This window comes from Manduca sexta, unplaced genomic scaffold, assembly GCF_014839805.1.
Source record: "Manduca sexta isolate Smith_Timp_Sample1 unplaced genomic scaffold, JHU_Msex_v1.0 HiC_scaffold_63, whole genome shotgun sequence".
Lineage (NCBI taxonomy): Eukaryota > Metazoa > Arthropoda > Insecta > Lepidoptera > Sphingidae > Manduca > Manduca sexta.
In genome coordinates this window covers 43,357-63,822 of record NW_023595440.1, presented here as the reverse complement: position 1 = coordinate 63,822, position 20,466 = coordinate 43,357, and the positions used below count along the sequence as shown (strand labels likewise).

Sequence of the window (20,466 nt, the reverse complement as noted above, 5' to 3'; positions counted from 1 at the left end):
TAAATTCTTTTATGACATTAAAACCCACAAACTTGAGATCAAAAGTTCTGGCAGTCGTGCGACCGGCTCGCAAGAAGCGCATGCGCATTGTGCAGTTAACACAACAAATTCATGTTTCCCTTTCCAGCAAACTCAACAGAGCGCACAGCGCCGAAGAACACGAGCGACATACTGAAAGCGATCAGGCGGTACAACGACGCGCAGACGATATACAATGAGGATATCTTCGGACCGGTGCAGGAAGACACTGTCATCATCGCGATACAGGTATATGAGCGTTTTTTGATCTTAAAAATTACTGTTACTAGTTAGTTGACGTTCGAACGTCACTTAAGGTGCAACTGAAAATCAGCGCTGTGCTGCTCACGCCGCAGCATTATGCTGAGTGGCCGCCTACCAGCCGCGACCACGGCATGCAGCATCACATTGTATATTATGTACTTTTTATATATAAAATAATTTAGTATATATCATGTATATAATTCTAAAGTGTTCTTTATTTAGTCGAAAACAACACGGTTTTACTCACGTTTAAAAATAGTCGGAATCGCCGACCAGTTTCGACCTATTAAGTAGGTCATCCTCAGGGGCGAGTGCTAAGAGGACGTCGCGTCGCGGAGGCCTCTCGATCACAGTCAGCCACCCGCGCCCGCGCCGCCGCCCGCCTAGCGGCACGTAAAGCACGGCTCGAAGATTGGGGTGGGGGTGGTTCAGAGGGACCCGAAGATGTCACATCTGTTTGATCATGTGAAGCTGCCGGTGCATGTAGAACACTTTGTAAAAACCGTGTTGTATTCGACTAATTTAATATGTCTCGCGTAAGTTTTAATAATATTGTTCTTTATTTAATTATTTTTATTTAATACTAGCTTTTGCTCGCGGTTTCGCCCTTGTGAAGGAGTTTTCCGGGATAAAAGTCCCACTATATATTTTCCCAGGATAGTAACCTATAACCTTCCCAGGGTCTTAAACTATCAAATTTCGTTTTGTTATACCACGTTTTATGTCACGTCCCGTTCCCGTGGGAACAGGTTGAAAAGTATCCTATGTCCGTCTCCTGGTTCTAAGCTACCTCTCCACCAATTTTCAGCCAAATCGGTTCATCCGTTCTTGAGTTATAAATAGTGTAACTAACACCACTTTCTTTTATATATATAGATTTCTATATGTGTGCTGTGTCCGTGACAAAAAAAATATTTTTCTTTCTTTCTTTTTTCTTCAGTCGCAGCACGGAGTCGCAAGTTGGCGATGTGATACGCGACTCGGCGTCGTATCATTGTGATTGGTTGAGACTAACACGTGACGTAGTCTCGACCAATCACAAACATCTAAACGATATAGACTTACGAATCGCGTTTTTTAGACATTCCAATGACTAATACTTGAAACTTGTGGAAGAGATTCTAAAATAAAATTAAATATGTTAATAAGGGCTAACACTAATTTTTAAGGTACAACTCCTAAAAAAAATTAATTTGTTAATGAATTTTATTTAGGCGAAAAAAAGCAATTTGACCTATAATTTGCCGATCAAACAGGATACTATTTTTTAAAATTAACTCGCTAAGAATTTCGGTTTCGCCATCTTCCTCCTCGCCAGTAACAAATCTTTTCCGGACAATCCGGTGATGTCTATTTTCTTCGGCATCAGCCTCGTGTCCTTCGGCACGCAGAGCTTCTTCAGTTTCTTCGGTTTTGCTTTCTCCGTTGTTTCTGGTGAGCCTGGTCGATGCTCCATCCATATTACTTGAGCGCTTTCGGATATGCCGGTTTGGAAGCGAAATTTTCTTGGTACCTGCCCGTGTTTGTTCGTTATATATTTTTTTTATTGCTTTGAATGATAAGACGAGCTTGCCGTTTGCCTGATGGTAAGCGATACGACCATAAAATAGAATCAACATCCAATACTGAATTACAAAGTATTTGGTATTCCACTGCGCTCGTCTGAGACATGAGATGTTAATTAGTCCAGTAGTTACACTGGCTACAATGTTCAAACCTACAACAGTGACTACACACTGCTTGACAGAAACAGACATTGCGGTGGTACTCAAGGCAGACTCTCACATATGAGAGACCTACCACCGTTTAGTTGTCGGTTTAGTGGAAGCGTATATGGAATTGGAAACCTGGGGTTCGATTTCCAAATCAGGCAACATTCATTCTAAATTTTTTTGAATTAAATATATTTTTCGGATTTTACCGCGGTTTTTATATTATATTTTTTCCTTGAGGTTTTGAGACTTAACATCTCATGTCTCAGGATGGCGAGAATGGAATACCAAACAATACTTTGTAATTCATGGTGTTGGTGTATCTACTGTTTATGGCTCGTATCGCTTACCATCAGGCGAACGGCAAGCTTATCTCGTCATTCAAAGAAAAAATTGTGACAAAAAAATCTAAATCAGTGCTGTTTAACAGCGTATACTGAGCTACAACCCTTCTACCACACACCATGCAAGGAATCCATTGTATGCCTGGTATAGTTAACTGTGTGTGTGTTTTTTTTCTTTCTATACTTTTTTTTTGTATTTATGTGTGTGTAGAGAAATAAATAGTTTAAATGAAGTCTGCCTGTACAAGACCAGCTAAACGGTCTCAGTAGAGGCCCAGCAGTGGGACAGTACAATGCTAGTATTTAAGATCACTTACCGTGTACTCTTGACATATTTGCATCGACGGTTCGTATGTTGGCAAATCAAACGCATTGCTGTCGTAAGGTATTCTCGCGAATAGAGTTTTGGGAAAATCCGGTCTTTGATACCTGCAAAATAGAGATGACATTTTTTTATTGCTTTGAATGGAGACGAGCTTGCCGTTCGCCTGATGGTAAGCGATACGATCCATAAACAGTAGAGTAATAGATCCAACACCTTGAATTACAAAGTATTGTTTAGTATTCCACTGCGCTCGTGCTGAGACATGAGATATTATTATGTCCAGTAGTTGCATGGGCTACAATGTCCTTCAAACCGGAACAACAGTGACTACACACTGCTTGATAGAAATAGACATTGCGGTGGTACCTACCCAGGCGGACTCTCACATTTGAGAGACCTACCACCAGTAAAAACTCTCTTTATTGAACACTGATTGATTCCTTCCTAACCGATTTTCGACTACGACGACTAATCTCAACGGAGATCAGACAGGAGTTATTATAGTGCACAAGTGTGTGCAATACACAAGCACTCTCTGTTCCTCATAGTCCGGTGAGACATGACCGGAGAGAGATCAGGACCAACGGCTTTACGTGCCGAGGCACGGGGATATCACACCACTAACATCTTGACTCCGAACTGTAACCCTGAATGAAAAAACCCAGTCACAAAATTTTTCTTGACCCGGGATTCGAACCCAAGACCTCAGCGCGGTAGTCGCACTCATAACGTGTACAATTACAACTACGCCACCGACGCAGTCAAGTTAGATAACACTTTATTGAACACTACAGAAGCAAAAGAACAAACAAATATACTTATTAACTACAGCTAGTGTAACTATGGGTCTTATCCGTAAGAACGATCTCTTCGATGGATGGATTTATTTCTGCACAGTTGGAGTATGGGTGCATTTATATATAATTGATATATATTTTCTCAAACCTTTTAAAAGGAACAATTCCATCATACATTATTGTTGCGTAACTTTAACCGTTTACGCAGCGCACGCAATGGAAGCTTGCAAAAGGAAAAATTATCCCTTTTTTTGTAACATTTCTCGGTGATGCTCCGTTCCTATTGGTCCTAGCGTGATGTTATAAAGCCTATAGCCTTCCTCAATAAATGGGGTATCCAACACTTAAACATATTTTCAATTCGAACCAGTAGTTTCTGAGATTAGCGCGTTCAAACAAACAAACTCTTAATCTTTATACATTACTATAGATTTGCACATCAAATATAGCAAAGATATTTGTAAGCGAAATCACAATAAAAAAGCCCCCTATATGACACCTAACATAGCTGATACGAGGGAACGATACAACTCTACCTACCCTAAAAATAATAGGCGTGATGCTATGTAAAATATACTGACCATACTAGATCCCAGTGGTCCAAATTAGGCGGCACAGGTTTGATTATCTTCATGCAGCGAAGAAGATCACATCTGGAATCACGAATATCATATTTATAGAATAATAATAATAATATCAGCCCTGTATTATATACTGTCCCACTGCTGCACGGGCCTGGTCTACTGCTGAGAGGGATTAGGCCTTAGTACACCACACTGTAGTGCGGATAGACTTCACACACGCTCGAAATTCCTGTAGAGAACTTCTCAGGTATGCAGTTTCCTCGCGATGTTTTCCTTCACCGTTAAACCAAGCGATAATTCACATAGAATATACACATTTTTTTTATATAAATGTCAGAGGTGTGTGCCTTTAGGATTTGAACCTGCGGACATTCGTCTCGGTAGTCCGTTCCACAACCAACTAGGCTATCGCCGCTAACGGTATATTCCTGACTTGAACCAGAGAAATAAATAATACTGGTGGTAGGTCTCTCATATGTGAGAGTCCGCCTGGGTAGGTACCACCGCAATGTCTATTTCTGTCAAGCAGTGTGTAGTCACTGTTGTAGGTTTGAAGGACATTGTAGCCAATGTAACTACTGGATATCTTAACATCTCATGTCTCAGACGAGCGCAGTGTAATACCAAATACTTTGTAATTCAAGGTGTTGGATCTACTGTTTATGGATCGTATCGCTTACCATCAGGCGAACGGCTCGTCTCGTCATTCAAAGGCGGATTCTCACATATGAGAGACCTACCAGCAGAATACTACATATATGTTGTGTCGATTTCCCTTTGAAATTTTCACCTTTCACTGTAAATAACGTTTTTGAATAAGTAATATACCTGTTCCAATTGCGACGTATACCCCAGCTGGGACCGGTCCTGGATTTAAACCAAGTGCAGTAGGTCAGAGGTCGTCTGAATGGAAGACCGATGCTTCGCGAGAATCTGATGAAATCAGTCCCATACAGTCTTCTTACTGATCGAGTTATCGTCTAAAAAAAACACGGCAGAATGATTTATACTTACGCGAATGTGAGGCGTTAAAATCAAACTTTTTTTGCGCTAAATGGTCGACTTAACGCATTTAACACGTCAATTGTCGGCTCACACACCTGTTGTGTTTTTATGAGCGTAACGTCAGTGATATCACACTTGGGGTGTTAAATTTAGCACAACAGTGCGGCAAAAACTACGCTGTAATTTGCGTGTGCGTTGCGTACACATACTTTATTGTAAGCCGCATGCTGGTTGCGCTCATTTTTACACGCGTAACGATTAGCATTGCAAGCGATAGCCATAGTTCGGATGTTACTTATTTATTGTTTTCTATTATCTATACATATTATAAAACAAAGTTCCATTATGTCTGTATGTGATCGATTTTCTCAAAATTTACGGAACGGATTTTTATGAAATTTGGTATGGAGATAGTTTAAGACCCTGGGAAGGTTATAGGATACTTTCTATCCCGGAAAAATATAAAGCGGGACTTTTATCCCGAAAAACTCTTTCATTCGGGCGAAACCGCGAACAAAAGCTAGTACAATATTATCAGACCTGTATTATAATACTTTTCCACTGCTGGGCACGGGCCTCCTCTACTACTGAGAGGGACTCTAATTGCACATTGGTAGAATTCATATAGAAAAAACCTCTATACAAATTTTTAAGGTATGCCGGCTTCCTCACGATGTATGCCTTCACCGTTAAAGCAAGCGATAATTCACAAATACACACAACTTTGGAAACGTCGAAGTAAAAAAGCAATTAACCAGACCGATTTAGTGCTGCATGTCAACTCGTATCTTGTCCGTCTATATCTTCCTCAATCTTCACATCACTTAACACCAAGTGCAGTAATTCAACCGAAATGATTACTAACCAGTATATGCTCAAAGTCGTGTATGTTCACTTCGGGCAGGCGCGATGGGTTTTCAAAAAACATCAGCCTCAGACCGTCTATATGGTTGACGAGGAAACAACCCTGGAAGTAATAAACTAGATTGAGTATCCTTCATTCGAGGCAAACAGGAGCATTTCGGAACAGATATGACCTGGAAATCTCATTTAGTAACCACGATTCGGGGCAAACAGCTGCATTTCGGAACAGATATGACCTGGAAATTTCACTAATAACCATAATTCGGGACAAACAGCTGCATTTCGGGATAGATTGACCTGGCAATCTTAAAAACAAGAGCGTCCTACCTAAAAGGTCGGCAATGCGTCTCTTTTCCCCCTGGTATCATGGTTGGCAGGTTTCCTTCACCGTTAAAGCAAGCGATAATTCACAAATACACACATAACATTAGAAAAGTCAGAGGTGCGTTTGGGTTTTGGACCTACGCACATTTGTCTCGGCAGTCCCTTCCACACCCAACCAGGCTATCGCAGCTTCCATTAAAAAAAAAATTTTGGACAGCGTTCTAACACTTTAATGAATATGAACCTGGTACTGAGGCAGTCCTAGCCCAGCCACCCACTCGGCGACCTGCTGCTCCGACCACAGCAAAGCTGGAGGATAATTCAGTCCATCAACAGCGTCAGCCGCCAGCTCGTAGAGCGTTGGAGGCGATTTCCGACATGGATTGATCTTTCTAAAACACCATGAAGATTAGGAACATATTAATTATACAAAATCATTGACGTATATTCTAAAGACACGATTGGCCATTTAAACTTTTTGTTCAGAATCTGAATTAAAATGGCAACCAAAACGTCACTGTTATAACCTATTCATTCACTTGAACAACAAATAATTTTACTTATTTGACTTATATTTTTTATTCAAATCCAGGTTTACACTTAGACTCGAGTTCTTATATCATGAGCGCCACTCTGTACACAACCACAAGCTGTCAATATTGACCATACTAGTCAGTTTGAATGGATTGCAGTTCAATTCAGTTGAACACAGTGAATGTTAGGAACGCCAAATCTAGTACGTAGTACATATATAGCGATGGTTAACGCTCTGTTTTCCTGGGCGGAGCATCTTAACTCACTTGTTTCTCATATAAGGCTCCTCTTTAGGGTAACATGGACATTCAGTGCATGTAGTTTTATCCGCTGTGATGTACACCACTCTCCTCGGAGGTATGATGATAGAAGGCGCTCGCCGTGGTATGATAATTTTCTTTGGTTTTCTCCGAGGCAGCGGCTCGGACTTCTTGCTTTGCTGAAATATTAAAACGGTCAATATAATACTGCCTCGGGGGCTTAGTTGTACTAGATACGTACTGCAGCGCTCTGAGGTGCTGGGTTTGAATTTCGGGTCGAGCAAAGTGATATCGCATATGCAGATTATATAACCGAATTGTAGAAAATCTGATTGTATTGACATATTTAATGACTCGCTTCCTATCTTCAAAAAGAATATTGAACTCGCTTGTTGAAACCCAAATCTAGTTTTATATTCAATCTTATATTTAGAATATACTGCACTTATGTTGCAGCCAATTGTTTATTGTTATGTATTAATATGTTCAAGCTGTGACAGCCTGTAATTAAAACAGCACTGTGGCAATTACTTATTGAATTGTTAAAAAAACTATGTATAGTGTATGTTTTGTTGGCTGTTCAAATCAATAAATAAATATTTGGGATTTGTTGCTCAGTATAAGCCCGGTGTCTATTTGTGTCCGATATGGCGATAGGCTCGCTCCCTATCACGTCATGGGACGGAACTCATTTGGCGAAAAGTGGGTGCACACGTTGCGCCTCAGCATACTCCGAGGATAAATGCGTGATGTGTGTGTGTGTGATATAATACTAACAGCCTGTGTTATTCTGTTTACTGTTGTGCCTCAGTACGCAAAGCCGTTGGTCTTGCGCCTGATCGCTCACCAATCGTGTGGATTGTCGTCTCACCGGACTATTCAATAAAATATTCCAATCGCTTTTCTCTATCTTAAAAATGGACCCATGAAAACAAAGTTTATTTGACATGCTTACCAATTTTATGATTAGTATATTCTCAGAAAATTTTGAAGATTGAGATTGAGTCGTTTATTGAAAACGGCTGTATAAGAGAGTGAAGGAACAGAGTGCTTATGTATTGCACACACTCGTGCACTATAATCTCCTGCATGGTTGATCTCCGTTGAGATTGGCGGTCGTGGCCGAAGTTCGGATAGAAGGGTTTCATTCCATTCATTGACAAATAATTCGTGCACGAATGACTGAATTATATAATTAATACACCCAAATAAACACGTGTTCGTGATTATAAACACGGCAGGTGTCTAAATGAGGGATAAGATATCATTGTTAGAAGGTCTCTCATATGTGAGAATCCGTCTGGGTAGGTACCACCGCAGTGTCTATTTCTGCCGCTTAACAGTGTGTAGTCACTGTTGTGTTCCGGTTTGAAGGGCATTGTAACCAGTGTACTGGACATAATGAGACTTAACATCTCATGTCTCAGCTGGGCGAGCGCATTGGAATACCAAAAAATATTTGTAATTCAAGGTGTTGGATGTTTCTACTGTTTATGGATCGTATCGCTTACCATCAAGCGAACGGCAAGTTCGTCTCGTCATTCAAAGATATAAAAAAAAAACATAACTCACCAAGATTGCTGCTTCACTCATATTAATAAATATTATAAAATTAATATAGTTTATAAAATCACTGTTGTTTTGACAAATATTTATTAGAAATGTCAATTATGAATGACACAATTCTGTTTAGAAATACTACATTATAATTGTTCCGAGTAATAAGGTTTTTATACATTAGTTCCTGACTAAGAGCGGCGATAGCCTAGTTGTGTGTGGAACGGACTGCCGAGACGAATGTCCGCAGGTCCAAATCCCAAACACACCTCTGACTTTTAAAGTTGTGTGTGTATTTGTGAATCATCGCTTGCTTTAACGGTGAAGGAAAACATCGTGAGGAAACCTGCATACCTGAGAAGTTCTCTATAGGAATTTTGAATGTGTGAAGTCTGCCCGCACTACAGCGTGGTGGACTAAGGCCTAACCTCTCAGTAGAGGAGGCCCAACAGTGGGACAGTATATAATACAGGGCTGATATTATTATATTACTTATTATTATCTCCATTCCAGGTACACACACGTCTGACGTACCTGCGTCACCTGATCGTGTCGCTAGCGCAGGCGCGCGACATCGACCGCACTTTGCTCGTGTTCTCACACGATTACTATGATGAAGAGATCAACACTCTAGTCAGAAGTATCGACTTTACTAAGGTGAGTAGACAACTTCTTATAGTACATTTTAACCCATGCCGAGACGAATGTCCGCTTATTCAAATTACACCTTGGCTGATTTTTCTACAATGATGTATGTTTTGTCTATGAACTATCGCTTGCTTTAACGGTGTTTATTAGACGAAGATTCGAAGACTTTGCAGCTTTCCTAGTCACAAGATGGGGGGAGGCCCCGATCCCCCTCTTGACCATGAAGATTATAAAGTCTTTGAAACATCGAAAGACAATTATTAAAATTCCAATGATATATAGTATTCAGTAATATATGACAAGGTTAATGTACAGTACTTATAAAAAATTATCTTTGTCAGTTTTTTATTGGTATAAGTAATAAAAAAAACACTATTTTTAGATCACGCCATGCCTATTGTTGACTTATTTTTATAGCTTCAATGCCTGTACGATGTTAATTACTCTTTTTAATTTGCAGGTAATACAAATATTCTACCCGTACTCGATACAAACGCACCCCAACGAGTTCCCCGGGATGGACCCCAACGACTGCCCGCGGGACGCCAAGTTTGAACAGTGAGTTGAGTTTTAATTACACCTACACACTTTTTGTTTGCACAAATGCACACGCAACACACGCACACACACACACACACGCACAACACGCACGCGCACACACACACACGCACACACACACTTTTTGTTCGCACATAGGCACACACACAAACACTAGTTTTTATTTGTCTTCTGTCGCCTATGATTTTATTTGTTAAATTAATTAGTTGTGAAGGAATTAAAGGAATAAATGATTTCTCTAGAAATAATTTTTATTAATATATTTGTGTGTGTTGTTATGTAATAGAATAAAAAAATATAAAAAAACTAATTAGATTTTTTTTGCATGTCGCCGAGTCTGTACTCAAGAAAAATTTTAATTTGTACTCAGGGATAATATAGCTTTCTATTGTTAAAAGAATTTTCAGTGTCTTAAGATATTAACCGTAAACAAACATTAATTTTTCTAAAAAAAAAAGTACTATCAATATTTGCCGGGATTAGATATTACAAACAAAACACAGCCTTTTATCTGAAAAAAAATCTGTACCTTCAATATTGAAGTTACATTTTTTTACTGATTTTAGCGCTGTTTTTTATATCATTATTTTCTATCAAACGCTTCGACCACGAGTATCTTCAATATATGCCAAGACTAGATCATAAAAAAAATCTGAAAAAAAAATGATTTTTCACAATTGTAGCAATAGTTATAAATTTTGTCATGAATAACATAAAAAAAATTTTTTTTACTAAAAAGTTAAAAAAATCACAATACGAGCAATAGTCATAAATTTTGTGATAATCAAAAAAACTATTTTACTGTTTACTCTTTACTCTGACTATTTATTGTACCAAACACAAAAAAAAGATACAAAGAAGAAAAGATAGACGAAAGGCGCATGTACAAATGGCGGTCTTATCGCTCTAGGCAATGTCTTCCAGACAACCATGGGACGGATATAAAAACGAGAAATAGAAAGAGAGGCTAGTACAGTGGATTATATTATATCTATATATATAAAAGAAACTTGTATTAGTTACACTATTTATAACTCAAGAACGGATGAACCGATTTGGCTGAAAATTGGCGGAGACGTAGCTTAGAACCAGGAGACGGACATAAGATACTCTGTATCCTGTTCCCACAGGAACGGCACGTGACATAAAACGTGGTATACCAAAACGTAATTTGGTATGGAGATAGTTTAAGACCCTGGGAAGGTTATAGGCCACTATCTCGGGAAAATATATAGTGGGACTTTTATCCCGGAAAACTCCTTCACACGGGCGAAGTCACGAGCAAAAGCTAGTTAATAAATTAAAAACAAATAATTGATAAACAATACATACATAAATACACACACTATTATTACTTTACACTATATTTTATAATTCCAGGGCAATGAAACTAAAGTGCATAAACGCGTTGCACCCCGACCTCCACGGACACTACAGGGAGGCGAAATACGCTCAAACAAAACACCACTGGTGGTGGAAGGCCAACAGGATCTTCAACCAGCTGCAGTGCACCGCTAATCATACTGGTAAGGGAAATACCGACTGATGATATTGTAATTGACTATTTTTAGTTATGGCGATACAATCAATGCATACACCGCCATCTCGTCAACATCGCCGTTCTGGTGATCTCACTGGGGCATCTCACCCCAACTCACTGGGGCATCATCACCCTCACTCACTGGGGCATCTCACCCTGACTCACTGGGGCATCATCACCCTGACTTACTGGGATATCATCACCCCGACTCACTAGGGCATCTCACCCCGACTCACTGGGGCATCATCACCCTGACTTACTGGGACATCATCATCCCGACTCACTAGGGCATCTCACCCCGACTCACTGGGGCATCATCACCCTGACTTACTGGGACATCATCACCCCGACTCACTAGGGCATCTCACCCCAACTCACTGGGGCATATCACCCTGACTTACTGGGACATCATCACCCCGACTCACTAGGGCATCTCACCCCGACTCACTAGGGCATCTCACCCCGACTCACTAGGGCATCATCACCCTGACTTACTGGGACATCATCATCCCGACTCACTAGGGCATCTCACCCCGACTCACTAGGGCATCTCACCCCGACTCACTGGGGCATCATCACCCTGACTTACTGGGACATCATCATCCCGACTCACTAGGGCATCGCACCCCGACTCACTGGGGCATCATCACCCTGACTTACTGGGACATCATCATCCCGACTCACTAGGGCATCTCACCCCGACTCACTGGGGCATCATCACCCTGACTTACTGGGACATCATCACCCCGACTCACTGGGGCATCATCACCCTGACTTACTGGGACATCATCACCCCGACTCACTAGGGCATCTCACCCCGACTCACTGGGGCATCATCACCCTGACTTACTGGGACATCATCACCCCGACTCACTGGGGCATCATGAACACACTGACTCACTGGGGCATCATCTCTCTGGCACTGGCAAGCTACAATTAGCATCAAAGAAGACTCGACTGAAGACTTTCGACCTCCGGTCTCCGGAGGGGAGTGATGTGGCGGTACAATCGATGCATACACCGCCATCTCGTCAACATCGCCAGAACTGCGAGATGATCGATGCGTTGACACTGTAGTGATATCACACAGCACACGTTAAATGGCGACACACGATCCTGGATCACGCTTGCACAATTTGCGCAACGCAGTATATATACCAACTCCGAATAGGAACCTTAGGCCCGCGGCCGGTCACAAACATCTTGACCGATCTTCCCCTTCCATAGAGGAAAGCAACATCTGTTCCTCTACAGTGGCTACCTTACGCCGCTAAATAGTAATTACACGGATATTTACTGGTGGTAGGTCTCTCATATGTGAGATTGCTATTCGGGCGTTCATTTAGGCACGGCAAATCGATTCACTGCACCTGATGGTGTGTGGGGTCCAGTAGAATGACTGATGAGAGATGATTACCCCTCAGTCTACACAATCATGCCTGTTGGATATACACAGGCTGATCCCGGAACGCGACACACGTGGGCCACTATGGCGGGTTTTAACACCCTGTGTACGGTCGCTATCCGGGCGGATCCTACCACCAGCAAATAACTTAAGACCCCCCCCCCCCCAAAGCACACGTCAAGCGGATTAAAAAAAACTACAAAGATAATAGCATACACCAGGCGTGTCAAATTAGGCGCTACAGAGTACGACAAAACACATATAGTCTGGATATGATTTTTCCGGTAAATAAAATTTCCCGGTTCTGTTAATTAAATTCCGGTACAAAAAAGTCGACTGTCGACTTTTTCCGGACTTCTAACATTATAATCCTCCTTCCCAGGTTCGACGGATTTCATGATAATTTAAATTCCGGTAGAAAAAAAACGATACAATTTTTCCGGAGTTCTAAACATCACTTCTCTTTCCCAGGTTTGGTACTATTCCTAGAAGAAGACCATTACGTCGCAGAAGATTTCTTACACATTCTGAGTCTTTTGAAAAGTACTGCGGACAAGAGCTGTCCGCAATGTGAAATAATATCGCTCGGAACTTATTTAAAAACGTATCAATACCACGCTAACAGCGATAAGGTGAGTAACATATTTCGCTTTTAGGTTTTAATGAGAAATTCGCAATGTGGCCTCTGGGTTAAATGCGAAAATTAAAAAAAATGTTCTAATTTAAGTTAAATGCGAAAATTTAAAAAAAATGTTCTAATTTAAGTTAAATGCCAAAATAAAAAATTCTAATTTCAGTTAAATGCGAAAATAAAAAATGTTCTATTTTCCGTTAACTGCGAAACATTTTTAAATTAAATTTCGAATGTGTTCCGTTTTTAAACGCGTACATTTCGCTGGTTATTATTACAAGGTCCTTTGTTAGTTTTAATTACTTTTTTTTACGTGAACGGCAAAGCAACACTGCACCTGATGTTAGTGAAGTGGGGTCCGAGAGTATCGACTGACGAGAGATGATTATTCCTCGACGGTCGTTACAATTATGCCAGCCTGCTGGAACCGAATAACACGTTGTAAAAATGAAATTTAAAAATTGTTTGTAAGTACAAATTAGAAATGGCAATAAATTCATGGTTCCTCTTTTATATATCTTTTGGGGTTATTGGAAATTTTCACTGAAAAGACTTAGAATTATGTGATACTAGCTTTTTTTTCCGACTTACTTGATATGTATGTTATATTATGACCAAATTACACAAAATCATTATAAATTGTAGCCTATGTGTTATTCTGATGTATAACCAATATTACTGTAAAGTTTCATCCAAATCCGTTCAGTAGCGTTTATCGTGAAAGAGGAACAAACATACATACATCCTTATAAACTTTCGCATTTATAATATTAGTAGGATATAATTCAATTTGCACATCATATATAACATAGAACCGTGTAATAATAAGCCAGCAATTTGTAAATTTAAATTTAGAATGTTCCATTTTTGAAATAATAATAGGTTATTCATTGTTCACTTCACGGTATTCTATTCACAAAATGATTTGCGTATCGCACCGGGGCCACTTCGCGTAATTTCGCTTTACGACTCACTTCACGCCAGTCAATAATAATTAACCTTTTCCATTTGGTATTGAAAAATATATACTATTGATACGTGATAGGGTTGATTTTCCCGTATTCTAGTCATCAATTTTGTTCTATAAATTCAAAGGAATATATACTCAATTAGTAACAGTATTAGGTGTATTTTAAATTGTATTTTTTACTATCACTATTAAAGCCCGTGGCATAGTAAAGTGTATACTGTAACATGTTCATAGTCTACCATCTGGAAAAGGTTAACAGCCGTGTTAGCTTAAAGTGTGCTTTATTACCTCGCTTTTAGGGTTATAATCGCCTGAGACCATGTCACCAGTACATAATTTTTAATGAGTAAAAATTTTGACATTACACAAGATTTTTCGAGATATATTCAGAATCTAGAATAACATACTAAAATAATATTGAACATGGTCCCAGGCCTCATTCGGAGCGAAATATGCAATGACCCACCACGTGTCCATTTTGACCCAATATTGACTCCATGTTTATTTATTTATTATTCATAGGAACATGATCAGTTTACACATAACAAAGGGACCGTTCAAGGGTTACGTAACGCAATTTGGGGGGAAGGGGTAACTTGTAACACGTTACGATGCGTAACAGACGCGGGAGGGGTTCGTACAACGCGTTACGTAACATTGTATTTGTTATTTTAATGAAATGATTTATTTGAATCTGTAAAATGTTATACATTAGAATCCGTCAATATTAACTCTACCATTCGTGCAGTTCTCACCAGAGAACGGGCAAGAACTGGTGTTGCTCTTTTCAATCAGTTTAGGGTAAAGACTACGATGATAAAGTGAGAAGAGAAAAAAAGTTTAGAGCAATTCATTTAAATAACAAAGGTGTTTTAGCGAATTTCCGGTATTTTGCGTAACATAATTGTTAATATTAGAAATATTGTCACTTTAGAGTTACGTAACTTTTGGAGGGGGATGTACAGGAAAATGTTACGGCGCGTTACATGGCGGGGTCAAAAATATTCAAAACTTGCGTTACGTAATACTTGAACGGCGCCAAACATTGGTACAGTATTTTTAGTATAAGTAATGCTATTTTTATTTGGATACCAAGAAAAATGTACTGACATTCCCGAATACACTTATACAAACACTGGTGGTTACTGGTGGTAGGTCTCTCATATGTGAGAATCCTGGGTAGGTACCACCGCAATGTCTATTTCTGTCGCAGTGTGTAGTCACTGTTGTAGGTTTGAACATTGTAGCCAGTGTAACTACTGGACTAATTAACATCTCATGTCTCAGACGAGCGCAGTGGAATAACGAACACTTTGTAATTCAAGGTGTTGTTTCTACTGTTTATCGGTCGTATCGCTTACCATCAGGCGAACGGGAAGCTCGTCTCGTCATAAAAGCAATAAAAAAAGCTATTTTATCTCATTTTGCAACATAAATAAAATTAAATAAGCTTTGTAATAGTGAGGCAGCTATACCGCACTCTTAATAAAATAATGACATTCCAAAATTGCCTATTTGTGGGAATCGTCAAACAACCAATTTCTGTTTGCGGCCTTTTAGTTTTTTCCCTTTTTTTTCATGCCTATTTTTACCTATCTTTAATAAGCTCAATTTTATAGCAACTTCAAAAATAAAAGGTAGCAAACAAAAATTACTTTTCCGACGACTGCCACAAATTAACAATTTTGAAATAAGTCATTATTTTATTAAGAGTGTGATATATTATTACTCACCTGGGTCTAATATGACCCATAATAAAATTTAAAAAAAATGTACCATATTTTCGTTTAATACCATTCAAAAAATTACCAAGTCGTTATTCTATGGTAAATATATTATATTTTTATTATAAGCATTAGTTGAACATGGAGTCAAAAGTACGTCAACCATCTTTCACTATCTGGGTTCATATTTTTAACAGCCAATTTCTTCATCACAGTAAGAGTCAAAGTAACAGCTTAAGTAAAATCGATAATTGACAAAATGCAAAATTAAATAAAAGTTACTACAACCAAAAGTCCTTGCCAACCAACCCAAATTGCTCTGGAGGGAAGTGGACAATTAATATTTCCAACTCTCTATATTTCTATTTGATTAATGTCGTTGCGGGATAATGACATAGTGTTCCCTGAGACTCGGCGAGCTTCACCGCTCGGTGTCATACAGTGTCACTGCTGATCCTTACAAGAGTTGTAGTGGGTGGGAGGTCGGGAAAGAAAAAAGAAACCCAAAGTCCGCTAAAGAGGTTCATAAGTGTTTCGCGTTCTAAGTGTCTACTTCAAAAAACGAAATCCGTAGTTTCGGATGAGGGATCGCTCATTTTGTTACTACGAAGTGTTACGGATCCGATCCACTAATCGCAATATTTCAGACATGGAATTTGTAAGAACCTATAGGGTTTCCCCATCCCTTTTTAAAACTATCTGCGAGGAATAAGGTCCAATGCTTTCTCCAAATAAAAAAAAAAATACGGAGAATTGATTCTACCATTAAAGTAAGCTACAGAACGGTGACGGGTCCGATGTAATTTTGTAGTAGAGTAAATCCGAAGTTCGTGGATTCTTCGTTTCGGACCGACGTTTCGATGTTCGTTATTCGAAGTAGACGTTCAGGGATCAACCGGTATATGCGGTTCAAATGCAGTAACAAGTCTCGACTGGGGAGGTAATCATCACTCGTCGGTCACTCTATCTACACTGTACTCCGTTTACCATCAATGCAGTACGGGCACTTTGGCATGGCATTGAAAAAAAATAATAATTTTAACTGTTAAAAAAAATACCGTATCGTTAAAACTTTGACCAATAGCTATATTGACGTGTTAAGCGCAAAAGCGGTATGTCAAACCTTATTTCGTAATAATTGAAGTTTTGTAAATATAGTTTTGTATGTAAAACTGAGATAGAGAAACTCTTTTAAGGTTCTTTAACAAGTTCTATACAAAATACAGTTATTTAGGTAAGTTCATTGGATGGGTATTTCTTTAAGCTGATGACATAAAAATCACGATTTTAATTTTTTTTCTGAGATTTTGATATACAAAAAATTAAAAAATCGACACGTATATAAAAAAAAATCGTTTTTACTTAAAAAACTTACATCAAAAATTTTAACAAGCTGTTACTGACTTTTACTGTCAATGAAGACTGGCCAATCATGCTTATTGTGTGTCACCGCAGGAGTCAAAATTGACCCACTAAGCTTACCGTCCATTTGTAGCGTAAAAAACAACTCAGCCTAAACTACATCCAACACGTGAAGACAGCCAGCGAAGAGAGGAGAAAGAGACAGCAAGAGACCCAGTGGAACTTCCAAGTTTACCCCAATCTGTATGCCAGCACGCAAAAGGTTGCTGTAATATAGTATATGTTTGGATATGCCCATAGATAATGCTTGATCTCGATTAGTTTATTGATACATTTTTCATTACTGCTCCGCTCCTTTTGGTCATAGCGTGGTGATATATAGCCTACAGCCTTCCTCGATAAATGGGCTATCTAACACTAAAAGGTTTTTTCAGTTCGAAACAGTAGTTCCTGAGATTAGCGCGTTCAAACAAATAAACTCTTCAGCTTGATATTTAACGCATATGGGTATTAAATATTTCTAAAACGTCGTATTAAATGAAGTTATAAAAGCATGGGTTAAAATTTTTTCATTGCTAGTTCTTTTCTCTTATCAAGGGAAAAGATCTTGCCTAGGGTTTACAATACCGAAATACTGAGTGTATAAATGAATCAATGTCACCTTTATGTTTAGAACTATTTAATAAACATAGCTCCAGTCGTCATTAATGCAGGCCTCCCACGAGATGGACCGACGACCTGGTGAGGGTCGCCGGACTCCGATGGATGAGGGCGGCCCAGAACCGGTCCCTGTGGCGCTCAATGGGGGAGGCCTATGTCCAGCAGTGGACGATTCAAGGGCTGAAATGATGATGATGTCATTTAAGTGCTTTTTTTGTATCGGACCCTGAGGTCAACGCAAGAACCTGCGAATGGGATACTGGAATCCCTTGGTTTAGGAACTGCAGGGGCCTGGAGGAAAGTTGGGAGGGGATAGCAAGAGAAGGAATCCTCTTAAGATGGGTATAGGGGAAAAGGCTAGGAAATGTTCGCGAGACCTTATAGGCCTCAATGTGTTACAACCATGAGGTATACACACTGAATTATGTGCCTAGAGCCGCAACAAATGTCCCCCGGTGTGCAAGAGGTGTGAAGACCAAACGCACAAAAGTTGCCTTGGGGGGGTTAAAATCTCGCTTAGTTTTCGGTGACGGAGATAGGTTAGAAATGTGACTTCACTACATAGTATAAAACAAAGTCGCTTTCTCTGTCCCTATGTGTGCTTAAATCTTTAAAACTACGCAACGGATTTTGATGCGGTTTTTTTAATAGATAGAGTGATTCAAGAGGAAGTTTTATATGTATAATAACATCCATTAAATAGTGGAGAAATATTGCACCCGTGCGAAGCCGGGGCGGGTCGCTAGTAGAATATAAGGCACGAGTCAATGGTGAAGGGTTAGATTAGAAAACAGATATAATGTGGTGCCTACATGATGTAAGTGGTAGTCGATATAATGTGTTTTATGTTACATGAAACAAGTACTTATTTGAAACGTTGGAAGTGCTAAATTCCTAGTTTTATTTAACAGTGGTTCAGAGCCTATGGTCTATTAATGCTATGCGGTGTGGAGTTCTATGCCGACGTAAATCTTGATCAACACGACTTTTAATTTTAAAAAACTAACCAGTAGTACGTGTGTAGGATTAATATCAGTATTTTAGTTCAGTCCCTTACACGCTCAGTTATACCTCAGTCAGATATCAGTCAGTCAAATCGAATGATGTGCGCCTTATAATCTAAAATAAATTGGGCATATTTGAACATAATAGGCGGTATTGCATATATATTTGCTTATTTATTTGCATTTAGATATACTGAAATTAAGACAAGGATGTTTGGAAACGTAGAATTTTAATCATCTCTCATCTGTTTATATCCTATTTGAATCCCACTTTGCAAACCAACTGATGCAGATTTGTCCCTTCCCGTGCGAGCATTAGTAGTTTGTATAATATATGGTCTATCATACAAATCTGCTGGAAGGATATATATCCGCCCGGATAGCGACCGTACACAAGGTGTCAAAACTGCCATAGTGGCCCACGTGTCGCGTTCCGGGATCAGCCTGTGTATATCCAGTTCCAACAGACATAATTGTGTCGACTGCAGGGTAATCATCTCTTGTCAGTCGACATTCTGTTGTACGGCACTTCACTTACCTTACCACGTTTAAAAAAATAGTAATGAACATTAAAAGTATTATTGTTTTAGATCTTTAATATCTAAAACTACTACTCTGGTGTTGTATATTTTTTAATTAGTAACTTAATTATTCTTGAATATACAATTAAATATTATTATCGCTATACCATACTCATATCCGCACTAGGCCAGCGTGGTGGACTGAGGCCTCATCCCTCACAGTAGTAAAGGAGGCCCGTGCCCAACAGTGGGACAGTATATAATACAGAGCTGATATATACTTATTATACTTCTACGTATCCAAAATTCTTGTCTATTTTCGGCATGTATCCCTTGGATTGTGTCCTCTGTACAAATAGTCATTAAGATTCGCCTTTCCAATGTAAATAATAGCTTTGCCGACACGGCTATTGCAACTAGCAAGTGTGCATTGAGTTTATTAGGAATATTCGGTGTGTGATATGTTAGGAGACAATATACTGAAAAGATGAAAATAATTGTAAATAAGTAAAAAAATTGTCACCATTATTCAATCCATCTTTAAAATTAATTCTAAATTCGGTTTTAAAAATCTCGGGTCAAAAATGACCCATGACATATTAACTTGTAATTCCTATGTTGCATCGCAAAGTAGGTCGAAATTTACCCATTTTAATTTACATTTTCTTTTGTTGTTAAACCGGGTAAGTGTCTAACTATATCCAATTAGGTCAATGAAGTATTTAAAGGCATTTTTTTAATTATATTCTCTACAAGTATTATAAATCTCTATTATGAACGGAGCGTACGTAGACATTTTGTTACATACATATAGATATTGTAAATGGAGTTTTGTGTATTGCGCTTTGCTTATGC

At 39.1% G+C, this 20,466-nt stretch overlaps 2 protein-coding genes across 3 annotated transcripts in view; one reads left to right on the top strand and one right to left on the bottom strand.

The window, feature by feature from the left end:
* Positions 1–127: 127 nt before the first annotated feature.
* Positions 128–20,466, top strand: part of LOC115450705 (alpha-1,6-mannosyl-glycoprotein 2-beta-N-acetylglucosaminyltransferase) — a gene marked incomplete at its 5' end in the record, with an annotated part of 38,175 nt that continues 17,836 nt past the window's right edge. The window contains 6 exon segments of one of the 2 annotated variants that reach the window (XM_037447150.1): positions 128–267; positions 9,102–9,245; positions 9,697–9,794; positions 11,175–11,320; positions 13,211–13,371; positions 17,560–17,688. In XM_037447150.1, coding sequence (XP_037303047.1) covers positions 128–267; positions 9,102–9,245; positions 9,697–9,794; positions 11,175–11,320; positions 13,211–13,371; positions 17,560–17,688 — 818 coding nt within the window. 2 annotated transcript variants of the gene reach the window in all.
* Positions 1,309–8,638, bottom strand: LOC119193525. The gene is made up of 8 exons (XM_037447152.1): positions 8,604–8,638; positions 7,038–7,210; positions 6,482–6,629; positions 5,915–6,016; positions 4,873–5,024; positions 4,042–4,113; positions 2,656–2,767; positions 1,309–1,795 (listed from the first exon to the last, which is right to left on the bottom strand). The coding sequence occupies exons 1-8, from the start codon at positions 8,622–8,624 to the stop codon at positions 1,556–1,558; spliced, it is 1,020 nt and encodes a 339-aa protein (XP_037303049.1). The 5' UTR covers positions 8,625–8,638; the 3' UTR covers positions 1,309–1,555.

Coding starts and splice junctions, on each gene's coding strand:
- LOC119193525 (XM_037447152.1), bottom strand. CDS start 8,624: ATGAGTGAAGCAGCAATCTTG. Junction 7,211..8,603: donor TGAGTGAAGCAGCAATCTTG/GTGAGTTATGTT, acceptor TTAATATTTCAG/CAAAGCAAGAAGTCCGAGCC. Junction 2,768..4,041: donor GACCACTGGGATCTAGTATG/GTCAGTATATTT, acceptor TCTATTTTGCAG/GTATCAAAGACCGGATTTTC.